This window comes from Camelus dromedarius, chromosome 24, assembly GCF_036321535.1.
Source record: "Camelus dromedarius isolate mCamDro1 chromosome 24, mCamDro1.pat, whole genome shotgun sequence".
Lineage (NCBI taxonomy): Eukaryota > Metazoa > Chordata > Mammalia > Artiodactyla > Camelidae > Camelus > Camelus dromedarius.
In genome coordinates, this window is record NC_087459.1 from 2,514,135 (window position 1) to 2,527,774 (window position 13,640).

The following is a 13,640-nucleotide window of genomic DNA, read 5'->3' on the forward strand; positions in this document are numbered from 1 at the left end:
TAAATGGTATTACTTCTTAAAAGGAAGAACCTTAAAAATAAATATAATAAAATCTAAACTAGTGCTTTTTCTTTTTGTTTAAAAGAAAATTGCTAAGTGTTTGAGACAGGGTAGCTCCAAACTGGGCCTTTTTCCTTGATGAGCTCAGAAGGATTAGAATGAGACTGTCATACTGTGTGGATTGATGTTACTTGGGGTGGGCTGGGGTAGGTAATTAGGTTTATTTAGTTATTTTTAATGGAGGTGCTGGGGATTGAACCCAGGACCTCGTGCGTGCTCAGCACACACTCTACCACTGAGCTATGCTTTCCCCCAACTCAATGTTATTTAATGCCGTATCAGTGCACCATCCAAAATCATGCCCTATCACATCTAAATTTCACACTTTGGAATAGAGTTACAGCCTTTCTTCCCTTTTCTAGAAAGTTTTAACTATCTGTCATTATGCATTTGTGTCGTCTGAGCTGGACACTGTGCAAAGCTATTACCACCCTGGCGTTTTGGGCACTGTCTGTGATTTTGGCATTCCAGCTGATGTCTAAATAATGTGGCATTCAGTGTGGGGATGCACCTTTTTTTAAGGGTCAGAAACATCTAGTTGGAGGCAGCTTATGATGGCTGCTAAGAATGACGCAGGCCTACACAAAGAGGAATTTGTCCTTTTTAAAAGAATTGGAAGAATCTCTGAGCTGGTTCACTGGGTTCCTCCAAGGGATGCTGCACAGAATTGCAGCTGGGACCATCCAGGCTGAGCTCTGCAGCCACACAGCTCCTGGCTCATTGTTCAGGAGTCCTGGGTCTCAAGGCCTGGCCCCTGTGTGAGCTCCTGAGCCTTGGTCAGTCCCAGGAGAAAGTGATGAGTCCCAGAAGTGAGAGCGAGCCTGGCCAGAGAGGAGGGCTGGTGGAGCGAGGGTGGAGGGTTGTGTGCAGTGCAACTCTCTCTTGTGGGAGAGTTGGTATCAGAAAATGTCTCTTTTAAATGATTCTATTTTAGAAATACTAGTGGATGCTCAAACTTTTGGGGTAACATTTTGATCAGAGATTGGACCTTTACATCAACTCAAAATATCTCCCTACACATGCTACAACATGGCTGAACATTGAAAACGTTGTGCTAAATGAAAGAAGCCAGACACAGAAGGACAAATCTTCTGTCGTTCCATTTCTATGAAGTGTCCAGAATAGGGAAGTCCACAGATGGAAAGCAGATTAAATCTGTAATTTGCCAGGGGCTAAGTGGGGGAGGAATGGTGAGTGACTGCTTAATGGGTACAAAGTTTCCTTTCAAGGTGAGGAAATGTTCTGGAGCTAGACAGTGGTGATGGATGTACCACTCTGTGAATGTCCTAAATGTCACTCATGGTAAAATTTTAAATTGTGTGCATTTTCAGAGTTTGAAAATGCCTCCCCATAAATTACTTTTTAATTACAAAGGAAAAATGTGCAATGGAGAAATCTGGTGAACCTTAACCCTTTTTCAAAGTTCGCATCACCAGGAATGGCCAACCTGACATCCTGTGCCTTCTGGTGGGACACACTGAGAAGGATACATCACATATGCAGTATTCCTGCCAAAAAAGCATACCCTGAATCCACTCATTAGGGAGCATTAAACAAATGGAGAGACAGTCTATAAACTAAATGGACAATACTCTACATAATATCAATGCCATGAAAGGCCAAGAAAGGCCAAGGAACCATTCTAGATTAATGGAGACTGAAGAGACATGACAACAAAATGCTATGCATTATTTTCGATTTGTCTTGGACCAGAAGGGAAAAAAAAAGCTAAGGCTATTACTGAGATTATTAGAGAAATTTGAATATGGACTGTAGTTGAGATACTAGTATTGTATAAAGTGAAATTTTTGTGATCATCAATATTGTAGTTATATAAAGGAATGTCCTTGTTTTTCAGAGATAGACACCAAAATATTTAGACAGAAAGTATGGCGTAGGCAACTTACTCTCAAATGATTGAGAGGAAATATGTGTGTGTGTGTGTGTGTGTGTGTGTGTGTGTGTGTTTGGAGGGAGAGAAAGAGATTGTTAAAAATAAAATCAATCCACTTAAAACTGGCAACACAATGTCGTTATAAATAGCGAAAACAAGGTCTGGGTTGGACTCTGTTTTTAAAAGTGCAACTAAAAATTAATTAATGTTCTACAAAATTTTAGTAATAGTAGCTTGTCACAGATTATTGGAATGAAAGAAGAATGAATCATGTGTTGATTTGGGGTTTGGTAGCATTCACTTGTCCAACTGGATTGGCTCATGTGACATTTTCATTTGACATTTGCATGTCGTTCGACTAAGGTGATGGTCATTTTTGCAAAAATGTTCAAAGACTTCCTCGTCTTTTAATCCTTTCGATACTCAGATCATTCTTTTGAATGCTTTCTTTCTTTGCTTTCTTCTTCTTCTTCTTCTTTTTTTTTTTTTACATTATTCAAGTTTATCCACTTTCTCTTTTATTGCTAGCTAGTTCAGCCCAGACAGATCCTCACGTATTAACCCCTCTGGTGCCTTTTGAGCAGTTGTCCGGTGTCACCTTCATCAACTTGATACAACCCTAGTTCTTTTGCAAAATTTCCAGTTTCACTTTGTCATCGCTTTCTGTTGTTATATTACTCAGACTGTCCAACCTTAGTAAAAAATTCACCTTAGTAAATCTCAGGGGTTTAACATCCAAAGACTAATATGTTCCAGTCACAGTGTCTGTCCAAAGTGTGAGGCTTCAACATGTCGTGGCTGCACCAACCCCGCTACTCCATCAGGGGGAGGGAGCACGGAGAAATCATACCTGCTCTTCAGCCGGGAAATGCGCCAGCCCGGAAGTGGCGAATACTAATGTTGCTTACAGCCCTTTGGTCAGAATTAGTCACAAGGCTCCAACCTAATTGCAGGGGAGGCCGGGAAATATTGTCCTTTCATGACCAAAGAGTGGAAAATCAAACTGCAGCAGTCTGCCACACATTGGTTGCATTTTGTGGTTGGACGTTATTCAGATGCGGTTAGATATTGAGGGGTGTTTGAGTAGGGGTTAATTTTATAAATGGTCAGATCATTAGGAAGTATTTTCCTATCTGATCACTTTTGCCTTGTTACACAGCAGGGACTGTAGTGACGAATACTCAGACAGTGAGCCTCTTCTGGTGCTGTGAAATCCCTATGGCACTGCTTGGTGGGCAGAAGATCGGCAACAGAATCTTAACACACACAGAGCTATTCCTTCCTGCCCTGGTGCCTGTGGTGTTCAGCTTTGAAGACTTGCAATTCTTTTCTGAATCAGGGATTTTAATCGGTCCTCACCCCTTCTCCTCTACAAGGAGTATTTGGCATCTGGATGCAACAAAGAACAGCTCCTCGTGCCAGACCTTGTCTTATAAGTCTCTAGGCAAAGGAGAGATGGAAAGAGCTGTTTAAGATGTTCTGAAGCCCCATGAAAATTCACTTATTTTTCATTTTCCTATTGCTTTGTCGCTGATAAATTTGAATTTCTTTCGCCCTCTTTAGCACGTCTCTTCCTCTGGGCTTTCAACGCTTCTCCACGCCCAACCGTGAAAATGTTGGTGCTTCTGGCTTTCATCATCGTTTTCCACATCACCTCCGCGGCGTTGCTGTTCATTGCCACCATCGACAATGTAAGTTCCCTTTCCTTTTGATCATCCCAGAACCCCTGGATCCTAGAGTCAATAGAAGCAGGACTGAGAACTTCTCCAAGGTGATTGCAATTTGGGGTCATCCTCCCTTCCAGGGCACACCCATTGCCGGGCCTGAGGACTCTTGGGCTCAGTGTGGGGTTTGAAGCACCCCATATGTCAGTCTGGTTGGGCAGGGACTTTGGGCCTCTCACCCCTGATTCCCCCGCAGAGCCTGGCATGATGCCTTGCCTGTAGGATGTCCTTTGAGGATGTGGCTTAAATTCAGCCCTCTTGAGGAAGTTTTCTTAACCTCGGCACTATTGTCATTTTGGGTGGTGAGTCATACAGTGTTTATTATGAGTTAGGAGTTGTGCTTGGTGCTGGGCACATAGTGGGAGCTCAGTGAACGTTTGCAGACTGGATGGGGGGAGGAGATTCCAGTCTTTGGGTGTATGGGATGCAGAAGGAAGGCCCTCTGGGGCAAAAGAGCAACAGAAGCACAGAGAGGAATGAAAGCATTTGGACAGAAGGTAGGAGAGTCTTGTCTGATCTTTCATCCATAACAGGCTTCCCCGCCCCCAGATCTCATCCTTACCTCCCTCCCCTCTGACACCACCCTCTTCTGCACTTACAACCACCAGCTGGGCCGCACCTCCTCGCCCAGGCCTGTCCCCTGAGGCCAGGGACCTTCCCTTCCCTTTCAGCAGACCAGCAGTGGGGGCGTCACCTGGGAGCCTGTTAGAAGTGCAGGCTCTCAGCCCACCCTCCCAGACCTCTCGAATCAGAATCTGCATTTTTCCTGGACCCCCAGATGATTTGCGTGCATACGACAGGTTGAGAAGCACGGATCCCGAATTCTCACTGTTTTGCGCCAGATTAGGAATCCCGTGTTTTTATAATTAACAGACGCCTTTCCGTGTGTTTCCATTTTGTGTCACAGGCCTGGTGGGTAGGAGAGGAGTTTTTTGTGGATATCTGGAGAGTCTGTGTCAACAACACAAACTGTACAGAAATCGATGACTCCTTTCAAGGTGAGTGTGAAACTGATTGGAAAGCCCTGAGGGAAAAAAAGACCCCTTGGGAGAAAGGCTTCCCTGCGGTCTGACTCCTTGCCCCCCTTCCCTCTCCAGCCTGCGCAGAGGGGCCTGGCTGCTGCCCAGGGCACGCGGAGCAGGGCTGAGGGTCAGCACAAGCTGGGGCCGGGAGGGGCAGAGAAGCCAGAGGCCAGCGGGCACCAACCCTGGCAACGCCCCACCCTTCTCTTCTCTCTTGGCCAAGCGCTCTCCTTCCTCACCCTTTCTCAGCTTCAGCCCTCATCTAGAATCTTCCCCCTCCTCTTTTGTCCACGCCCTGCCTCTGAGTTGGCTCAGAGACACCTGTGTCTCTTCTCGGCAGAAGCCCGAGAGCGGGCTCCTTTGTGGGCTGTGTGACCCTAGCTGGGTGAGGTCGCGTGAGCGCTCAGACGCCCGGCATCCTCTGCTGTAAACGCAGGTGAAAGCACTGGCCCTGCCACGGCCGCCTCGGGCACGAGCCGAAGCAGACAGAAGGGCTTCGCAAATACAGGAAATCCCACCTGAAAATGTTCTTAACCCCCCCCCTTCACTGTGGAGCCCACGGTTCGATTTTCTGTTGCAGAACAGATGGAAGAGGCACTTTGGCCTCCAGCACCTTGCTCGCGGGGTCCTAAAGTCTCACCAGCCCATCAGTGGCAATATCAACGTTCATGATAAAACCAAAAATACCAGTAGAAGGCATTGTTTGCTGAGGGCTTACCGCGAGGCACTGGGCTGAATCCTTTACGTAAGTGATCTCATAGCCCGATCCGCCAGGGACCATTGGCCCTGTTTTAAGATGGGGAAACTGAGGCATGGGGCTGAAACCCACGGTCACAGAGTCAGGAGTAAGTGATGGAGGCAGGATTCCAGCCTAGATGTGACCAGCTCGGAAGCCTGTGTTCTAAACCACCTAATGCCGTCCGTGCCGCCACCTGGCTCCGTCTGTCTATCTGCTCTGCTAACCCTTGACCCTGGCCACAGCCATCCTTCCCTGTTGGAGCCCTAATGTTGCCAGGGTGCGTGGTCAGCTGAGGGCACTGGCCGTCCTCTGTGGCAATGTTTCCAGGTTTCTGTCGTTTGGGTACCACATCCACTGTGTGCAATTATTACCTCTTATTTTCCACTCATAGAACAGGGGTCAGCAAACTACCAGCCAGATTCAGTCCAATGAGCTATGAATGGCTTTTGCATTTTTAAAGCATTACAAAACAACCAACCAACCAAAAGAACAAAACAAGACAATGCCATGCACCCCATTGTTCACAGCAGCACTATTTACAGTAGCCAAGACATGGAAGCAACCTAAATGTTCATCGACAGATGACTGGATAAAGAAGATGTGGTGTGTACGTATACAGTGGAATACTTCTCAGCTGTCTCTTCACCCTCATGACCTAATAACCTCCCAAAGACCCCACCTCCTGATACCACCCCATTGGGGGTTAGGATTTCCACATGTGAGTTTTGAGGAGACACAGACATTCAGTCCACAGCAGCAGCCATGTTTCCCATATTTGCCCTGTCACCTGGGGTGCTTGCTAAAAATACAAATTCCTAGTGCCTGCCCCAGAATGACTGTATCGCAATCTCAGGGGAGGAGGCCTCAGAATGTGTCTTGTTAACAAGCCCCCAGGTGAGTCCTGGGGTGGCACCAAGTTGGGAAGCACTTCTCTGTTCTAAGCCAGAGGGTCACGACCTCAGCCCCACCTTGGACTTCCCTGGAGGACTTGGCCTGCCCCACCCGCCTCTTGTCTGATCCCAGAGCCAGAGATTCTGATTTCTTTCACCTCAGGGTAGCCTGCAGGATTTTTATTTTTAATGGAGCTGTAATTTACAAACAAGAAAATGCCCACTTCTTCAGGACTGAATTCAGAGATTTGACAATTATGTATATACCTGCATAACCACCATCCAAAGCAAGATAGAGAACATCCCCATCACCCCAGGAAGTTCCCTGGGGCCCTTTTATACTTAGTTCCCACCACCCCCTGCCCTGAGCGCAGCCGCTTCCAACTTCTGTCTCTGTGATTTCCTCTTTCCTGCGCTTGGGCTTCATGGCAATGGAGTCACGGTGTGTATTTGTAGGTGTGCTGGTCTGGCTTCTGTCCTCACCATAGGGAATGGGGAGGGGGCAAGATGCTCTCCAGGAGATCCTGATGTGCTGCCAGATGGACCAGGATCCATTGCTCTAAACATTGCATTGAAGTGCTTACAAATCATGCTTATCCCCATTTTACAGGTGAGGAAACTGAGACCCATACTAGTGGCTCCAGTCGACACGCTTGATCCCTTCTCTACACATAGCCTCACCCGTGTCCTTCCCACATGCCATGCCCTCCACCCAGGACCAGCTCCTTTCTCCACTGAAATGTCCCTGTGCTGAGCCTCAGACTTTCATGTCCTCCTCGCTAAGGCTAATCTAGGGGGAAAAAAAAGACCTCCCTTTCTCTTTTCCTAAATTGCAATCACAAGGCTCACTGCCTTAGACGGAGAGGCCTTTTTGTGTCCACGGAGCACTTTCAGAAGGTCACCCAGCCCCGTGAGCCCCGTATCTTCAAGAATCCTTCTGGAGGTCTTTAGAAGGTACAGAGCCCCAGTCCTGACCCAATCGTCCCATCCCTGCCTCTTGAACCAGGTTGGAACCTGAGGGTTTGTACTTTAAACCTCCCCTACCCCACTGTGCTCCTGACCATAAGCCAGGCGTCTGGGGCAATGCCCAGACCAGGAGTCTGCAGAGTGGTGGTTCTTGCTCCCTAGTCCAGATGAGGATGTTGAGGATCATCCGGTCCAGCGCACAAGCGGACACTGGAGGGAGGGGTGTCGGGAAGTCTCCTGACTGCCCCTGCGCTCGCACTGTGCAGATGGGAGCCTGGTGCCTTTTCGCCTCCTGTCATCCCCACTCTGGAGCTGTCACTGTGCCCTCCGGAAGCCCGGGTGGTCTGCGGTCCTCGGTCACCCACTCTTGCCCCTCCTTTCCCACAGAATTCTCCACGATACAGGCGGTGCAGGCCACCATGATCCTGTCCACCATCCTCAGCTGCATCGCCTTTCTGATCTTCGTGCTTCAGCTCTTCCGCCTCAAGCAGGGAGAGAGATTTGTTTTAACCTCCATCATCCAGCTCATGGCATGTAAGTAAAACGACGGGCTTCCCAGAACAAACACTTCCTTCCCAGCTGCCCACCAGGAGGAGCCTGGCAGGTGAGGACTTCAAGAGGAGAGGTTGGCTGCTGCACTGTGGTGGGATGTTTAATTCTTCAGTATTTGGATTTAGTTAGAGGGTTGGGGAAGGCGTCCTGAGGACATGAAGCGTGAGCTGGGATCTATGGGGTGAGTAGGAATTGCTGTCTAGAACGTGCTCTCTTGATACAGAGGGAAGAGGCATAAGTCCCCCGAGGAAAATCTGGGTACTTAACCTCATCCTATCACAAATGTCTCTGAATATTGGTGATTCAGTCAGGGTGTTTTTGGCTGCAAGAAAGAGAAAAATCCAATTAACAATGACTTCAGCTGCAAAGACCTTTACTTTCTTAATATAACAAATAGCTTGAAGGTGGAAGGTGCCTTCAAGAGTTGGTTTGGCAGCTCAGCAGCATCATCAGGAACCCCCCCACTCTTTTCATCTTTTCATTTTATCATCTTCAGAGTGTCAATGATGACCTCCTCACAGCCCCAAAAAGGCTGCTGCAGCTCCAGACATTCATCCTGACCTAACAGTTTCTAAAGCAGTAAGCAAGGGAAAGTATAGCAATCAATCAATCAATCAATCAATAAAAATTTAAAAATTAAAAAAAAAAAAGTGCTTTCTCCTCCCTCATCTCCCTCTTTTCAGGGAGTAATATTTTTCACTGAAGAATTTTCAGTGCCCAGAACTGAGACACATAGAACCATAAACCATAACAGGTAAACAGGAACAGGATTGCCAAGGTGGGACTGGCAAACTATGCCAAATCTGGCCCACTGCCTGTTTTTGTAAATAAAACATTATTGAAACACAGCTCGGCCCATCATTTAGGTACCGTCCGTGGCTGCTTTCACGCTCCGATGACAGAGTTGAGTGGTTGTGACAGAGACCATACGTGGCCTGCAAAGCAAACTACTTCCTGTCTAGCTAACCTGTGACCTGGATCCACTGGGACTTACCCTCTGGGCTGGGGAGATGGCTTCCCAGACAACTGTGAATTCAGCTAGCAGAATGGCAAACAGAATGACTACAGGGTAGGCAGCAATATTCTGCCCCTAAATACTAGTTGTAACCTCTTCAAGAGACTACAGATCCATACCTTCTAATAACAAGGGCTGAAGCTCGTCCTCAGCTGCAGCCCTAGTCCCCTCAGGTCCCCGGCGCCCACTGGTCTGTGATTTATTTGGACCCTGGCTTTCTTCCAACAGGCCTGTGTGTCATGATTGCAGCTTCCATTTATACAGACCGGCGCGAAGACATTCACAAGAACAACTGGAGACTGTATTCCCAGACCTCGGACGGCACATACGGCTACTCCTACATCCTGGCCTGGGTGGCCTTTGCTTTTACCTTCATCAGCGGCCTCATGTACCTGATACTCAGGAAGCGTAAATAGAGCCCCCAGAGCGGGGTCGCTTTCGCTGCAGTACAGAGTCCACGTGCAGATAACCGTTTTGTATATAATCAATTTTTGTGTGTGTGTGGTTTTTCTAGCAAACATATTGTTTCCTTTAAAAGCCAAAAGAAGACGAGAGTTTTTGCATTCTTGAGATCAGAGACTAGACTTGGCAGGCTGGAAGTCAGAACTCCTGCCCATCCGGAAGCCTTAACGCGACAAAGCCAAAAATCCAGCAATGCTCAAGTGCAAAAATGTTCAGCAGGATGTGTCTTAACCGCGGGGATGTGATGTGATGTGACATGAGGTGGAGAAAACCGGGTCTCGGGGGACAGCTTTCCCTAGCTTTGGGCCATATGGAACCCCCCCCACCCCACCTCAGCTTCCCTTCCCAAATCTCTCTGCATTCGCGGTGGAAGGTGGGGTGAGGGGGTCTGGGTGAGGGAGGAAACCTTGAATGTTTAACCATGTTCCATGTGAGAAGCAGGTATGGCCCCTGGTGTTCTGTCTACATCCAGACCAGAGCCCCGACCCTCCTGTAATGGGCTGGATCCAGAAAGTGCCACCGAAATTTGCTGACGTCACCTGCTTGCCTTCGAGAAGGTGATCTTTAACCTGGGGGTTAGATTTAGGCTCAGCCTGATCTCAACATGTGATCCCTAGGGCACCTTGTTAAATGCAGGCTACTGGGACCCTTCCCTAGACCTGCAGAATCAGAGAATTCAGGGATGGGGCCTGGGAGCCAGCATTTCTAACAGGCTCCTCGATGATGCCCCAGGTGCCTTGAAATTGAAGACCACGGTCCCAGGGCCAGGTGAGCAGAGCTGCCCTATCAATGTTAAAGATCTGGTGTAGAGATGGGGGGGCAGGCATACCCCCACTGCAGGCCCAAACTTCGGCCTCCACCAGCTCTTCTGCAGCTGCTCACATCTGGACCACCCAAACTCCAGCCCCAGGCCTTGCATCCCAAGAGCCAGACACCCGGGTCGGGGTGAGGCGGGGGGGGGGGGGGGGGAGTTGCAGCCTCCTTCCTACGCTAACTCAGGAGGCCACTCCCTTCTCTTCCTGCCCTGCCTTCTAAGGCTGCCTGGCCTCTACTGACCCCCGTTTCTGGAGCCTCAGAGGGCCATCTGCCATGTGTTCATTCATCCATCAACATAAAGTATGGGATGCTTGTGCAAGGCACAGGGGAAACCATATCGAGACACTCTCTCTCCTCGTGGGGCTCGTAGTCTCACGGAGGAGACAGATTAAAAACCAATTAGGAAAATGAATTACAAACAGCGATTAAGGCTGCAGAGAACACAACCAGGGATTCAGAAGAGAGGCCCGCGGGGGCGGGAGGGAGCCTGCTCTGTGCCTGCCTGTTTTTAAAAGCTCCTGGAGGCATTTAGATCAGCCTGAACTTCACCCCTCTCAGCCCGTGCAGGTGGCTTTGATGGGGCAACGCCATCTGTGTTACACCCAGAGAACACTTCCCTCTGCAGAGGGGCCCAGGGTCCTGACAGCGAACGAAGCCCTGGGAGGGTCCCAGATTGCCATGGTTCTCAACCTTCAGTGAGCACAAGTGCCACTCGGGGGGTGCCACCTGCCAGGGTCTGAGTGATCCAGTGCTGCCGGCAATTCTGAGACCGTACAGAGAAGCAGGGCTCTAGGGAGTTGTCCTCAGCCCTGCGAGGTGAGCAGCAGTGCAGGGACCCCGGGAGGTGCCTACGGAAGAAGTTCTTTGCACCTCACTGTCTTTTTCCTCCTGTATCATGGGCCTGAGGCTGGGAGGTGTGGCTGGGACCTATGTGCACATGTCAGCACTGGTGCCGTGTAAGTGACCATTAGCTGAGTAGAGTGATGATTTGCCATGAGTCCAGGTCCAGTGGAACTGGGGAAATACCTAGTTTGAGTTGTTCTAGGGCCACTGTAGACACGGCTTTAGTGCAGGATTGAGTTTTCCCTTCATCTACCCATACACTCATTCATTCATTTTCAGCAGCATAGTAAATGCTTACTGTGTTGCAAGGCTCTGAAAACACAGGGTGAGCAAATCCAGACATCCTGCCTGAGACAGGAGCCCCTCCCCACAGAGAGGCCACCAGCACAGGGTCACGGGGCCAGAGGCAGGGCAGGTGGTCACCTCCTGCCTGGATGGAAAACTGTCATTAGGCATGTTTTGAGTAGAAGCATGGGTCACACCCCTGAGGTGGGCAGGATGCTACGTAAGCCTAGCGGAGGTAGGTGGCTCTAAGTGCCTCAGCTTTCTACTCAGGTGGCTTTTCTATAGTTCCCTGGTAGCCACGATAGAAGCAAACAAAAACCCTTAGAACCAAAAATCAGGAAAGCCTTATTCCCAAGCAATGCATGAATTTCCATCCTCCAAAAACTTCAGGAGTGAGTGTTTGAAATGACCCCATGGACTCTCCTGGCTGGTCTCCACTGCTGTTTAGCATTCAGTGCGCACATCCATCTGTGATGCCAAGGTTTTGTGAAACAGGAGAGCTGCCTTTCCCCGCTCCCCGTGGTGTAACATGCCCTGGGGAGGTGGGGAAGAGGTGATGGCATAAGGAAGAAAATACCCTACTTCCTCACCCATCGGTAGATTCAGCCCTCACTTGGTGCTTATGATCAGTTATTCAAGAACAAAAACAACAGCAAAGAAAATGAGCTGAGACATCCAAGACGCAAATATTAGGACCAAATATGTTACTGGTAACAACGGCATTTGAGGGAACTGTAGTTTGCATATGTTAGGACATTTTTACAAAGTACTGTAATTCTTTCATTGAGGGGCTAGTGGATGGAGACAGGCTAACTCCTTTTGTTATCTGCATTAAAATTACTTTGGGTCTCTGTTCAAATGAGTTTGGAGAACGGCTTGATTTGTTGCTCTGCATGAATGTGTATACTCACACCTGAATGCAGGAATACTGGAGACATCCCCCGCCCCACTCTGCACTCTCTGCCTTGGGTTATGTGCGTGTGCGCATCCCTAATCAACAGGCTGAGGTCCTAGGATGCTCTACGTTAACTGATGACGAAGAAACCCAGACTGCCCCCCTCCGCCCGGCCCCGCCCCGCCCCGCCAAGCCCCTGTGTAAGCACACTAAATATGGCAGCTTAAGTAGAAGCTGTAGCATCATTTAAAACCCACCTGGATGGGAATTACTAAACTCGCTAATAGTTGAGAAAGTTTACTTACAGTACAGCAGGTTGGATAGTTTTGTATATTGAGGGGGGCAGTGGTGATGGGGAGATGCTAGGAAAAGTCTTAGAGGTTAAGTTTGAATCTTGGTTTGGGGACAAATGTGACTTTAGGGTAATTAGAGACTTTCTACTTCATGTGCCTTTAAAGTAGTCCATTTTTCTATGTTTTGTATAATCTGAAACTGTACATGAAAAATAAAGTTTAAAACCAAATTGCCCAGAGCAACGGACTCTAATGTTCCCAACTGTGCCCATGTCCAGGGCGAGAAGCCGCCGTGTGGAGTGGCAGGGGGCCATTTGATTTCTCCTCGAGACGACAGTGTGTGGATTTTACAGTGAGCCATGGACCATTGGTCACAGGATGAGTCCCTCTCCCTCTGCTGCTTTAATGGGTCAGCTTCCTGGACGAGTAACCTGCCGTGACACACAACCCCATGCCTCGAAGCGCCCCCCTGCTCGGTTAACGGTCTGCTACCGCCATCTTAAAAATCGTAATGATATTTGGACAAACAGTCCCACATTTTCATTTTGCGATGGTCTTTGCAAGTTATGCAGCTAGTCTTGTTCTTTAGTTTGTCTTCAATAAAGGCTTCTGCTTTAAAGGGTTGGGTGGTGATGAAAATAAGACTATCATGATAGCACACACGCCTTAAAAAAAAAAAAAAGAAACATTAAATCAGAGAGAGCGCACAAGCTTTACATTTTACCTAAAGGATGTCAAAAGTCGTAGCAGCTCTTGGGAGCCCACACATCCTGGTCTCCACACAGAGGTTGCAAACAAAACCTCCAGGGGCTGCTGTCCAGATTCCTTGTGTTTCTAGGTTTTTTGGTTTTTGTCCACGTGGCAGGTGGCTGGTTGTCACCCCAGAGCACTGCACTGTGTATCTCTTCCAATCAAGATATTAGCCTAATATTTGTGGCCTAATGTGTGGTTTATACTGGAGAATGTCCCATTGTGCACTTGAGAAGAACGTATATTCTGCTGCTGTGGGGTGCAACGTTCTGTGTATGTCTGTCAGCTCCATTTGGTCTGAAGTGTAGTTCAAATCCAGTGTTTCCTTACTGATTTCCTTTGTTTTTAAAATTCTTTATTATTATTTTTTTAATGAAAGTCCTGGGGATTGAACCCAGGACCTCATGCATGCTAAGCACACGCTCCACCACTGA

The 13,640-nt window shown here is 48.4% G+C and overlaps 1 protein-coding gene across 1 annotated transcript in view; it reads left to right on the forward strand.

Annotated features, from left to right (window-relative positions):
- The window catches only part of EMP2 (epithelial membrane protein 2), a 35,225-nt gene extending 22,530 nt beyond the window's left edge, over window positions 1–12,695 (forward strand). The window contains exons 2-5 of the mRNA XM_031433225.2: window positions 3,518–3,645; window positions 4,586–4,676; window positions 7,683–7,829; window positions 9,091–12,695. Of these exons, the coding sequence (XP_031289085.1) occupies window positions 3,568–3,645; window positions 4,586–4,676; window positions 7,683–7,829; window positions 9,091–9,278 (504 nt within the window). The 5' untranslated portion in view covers window positions 3,518–3,567 and the 3' untranslated portion in view covers window positions 9,279–12,695. The remainder of the gene's footprint in view (window positions 1–3,517; window positions 3,646–4,585; window positions 4,677–7,682; window positions 7,830–9,090) is intronic.
- Window positions 12,696–13,640: the final 945 nt, after the last annotated feature.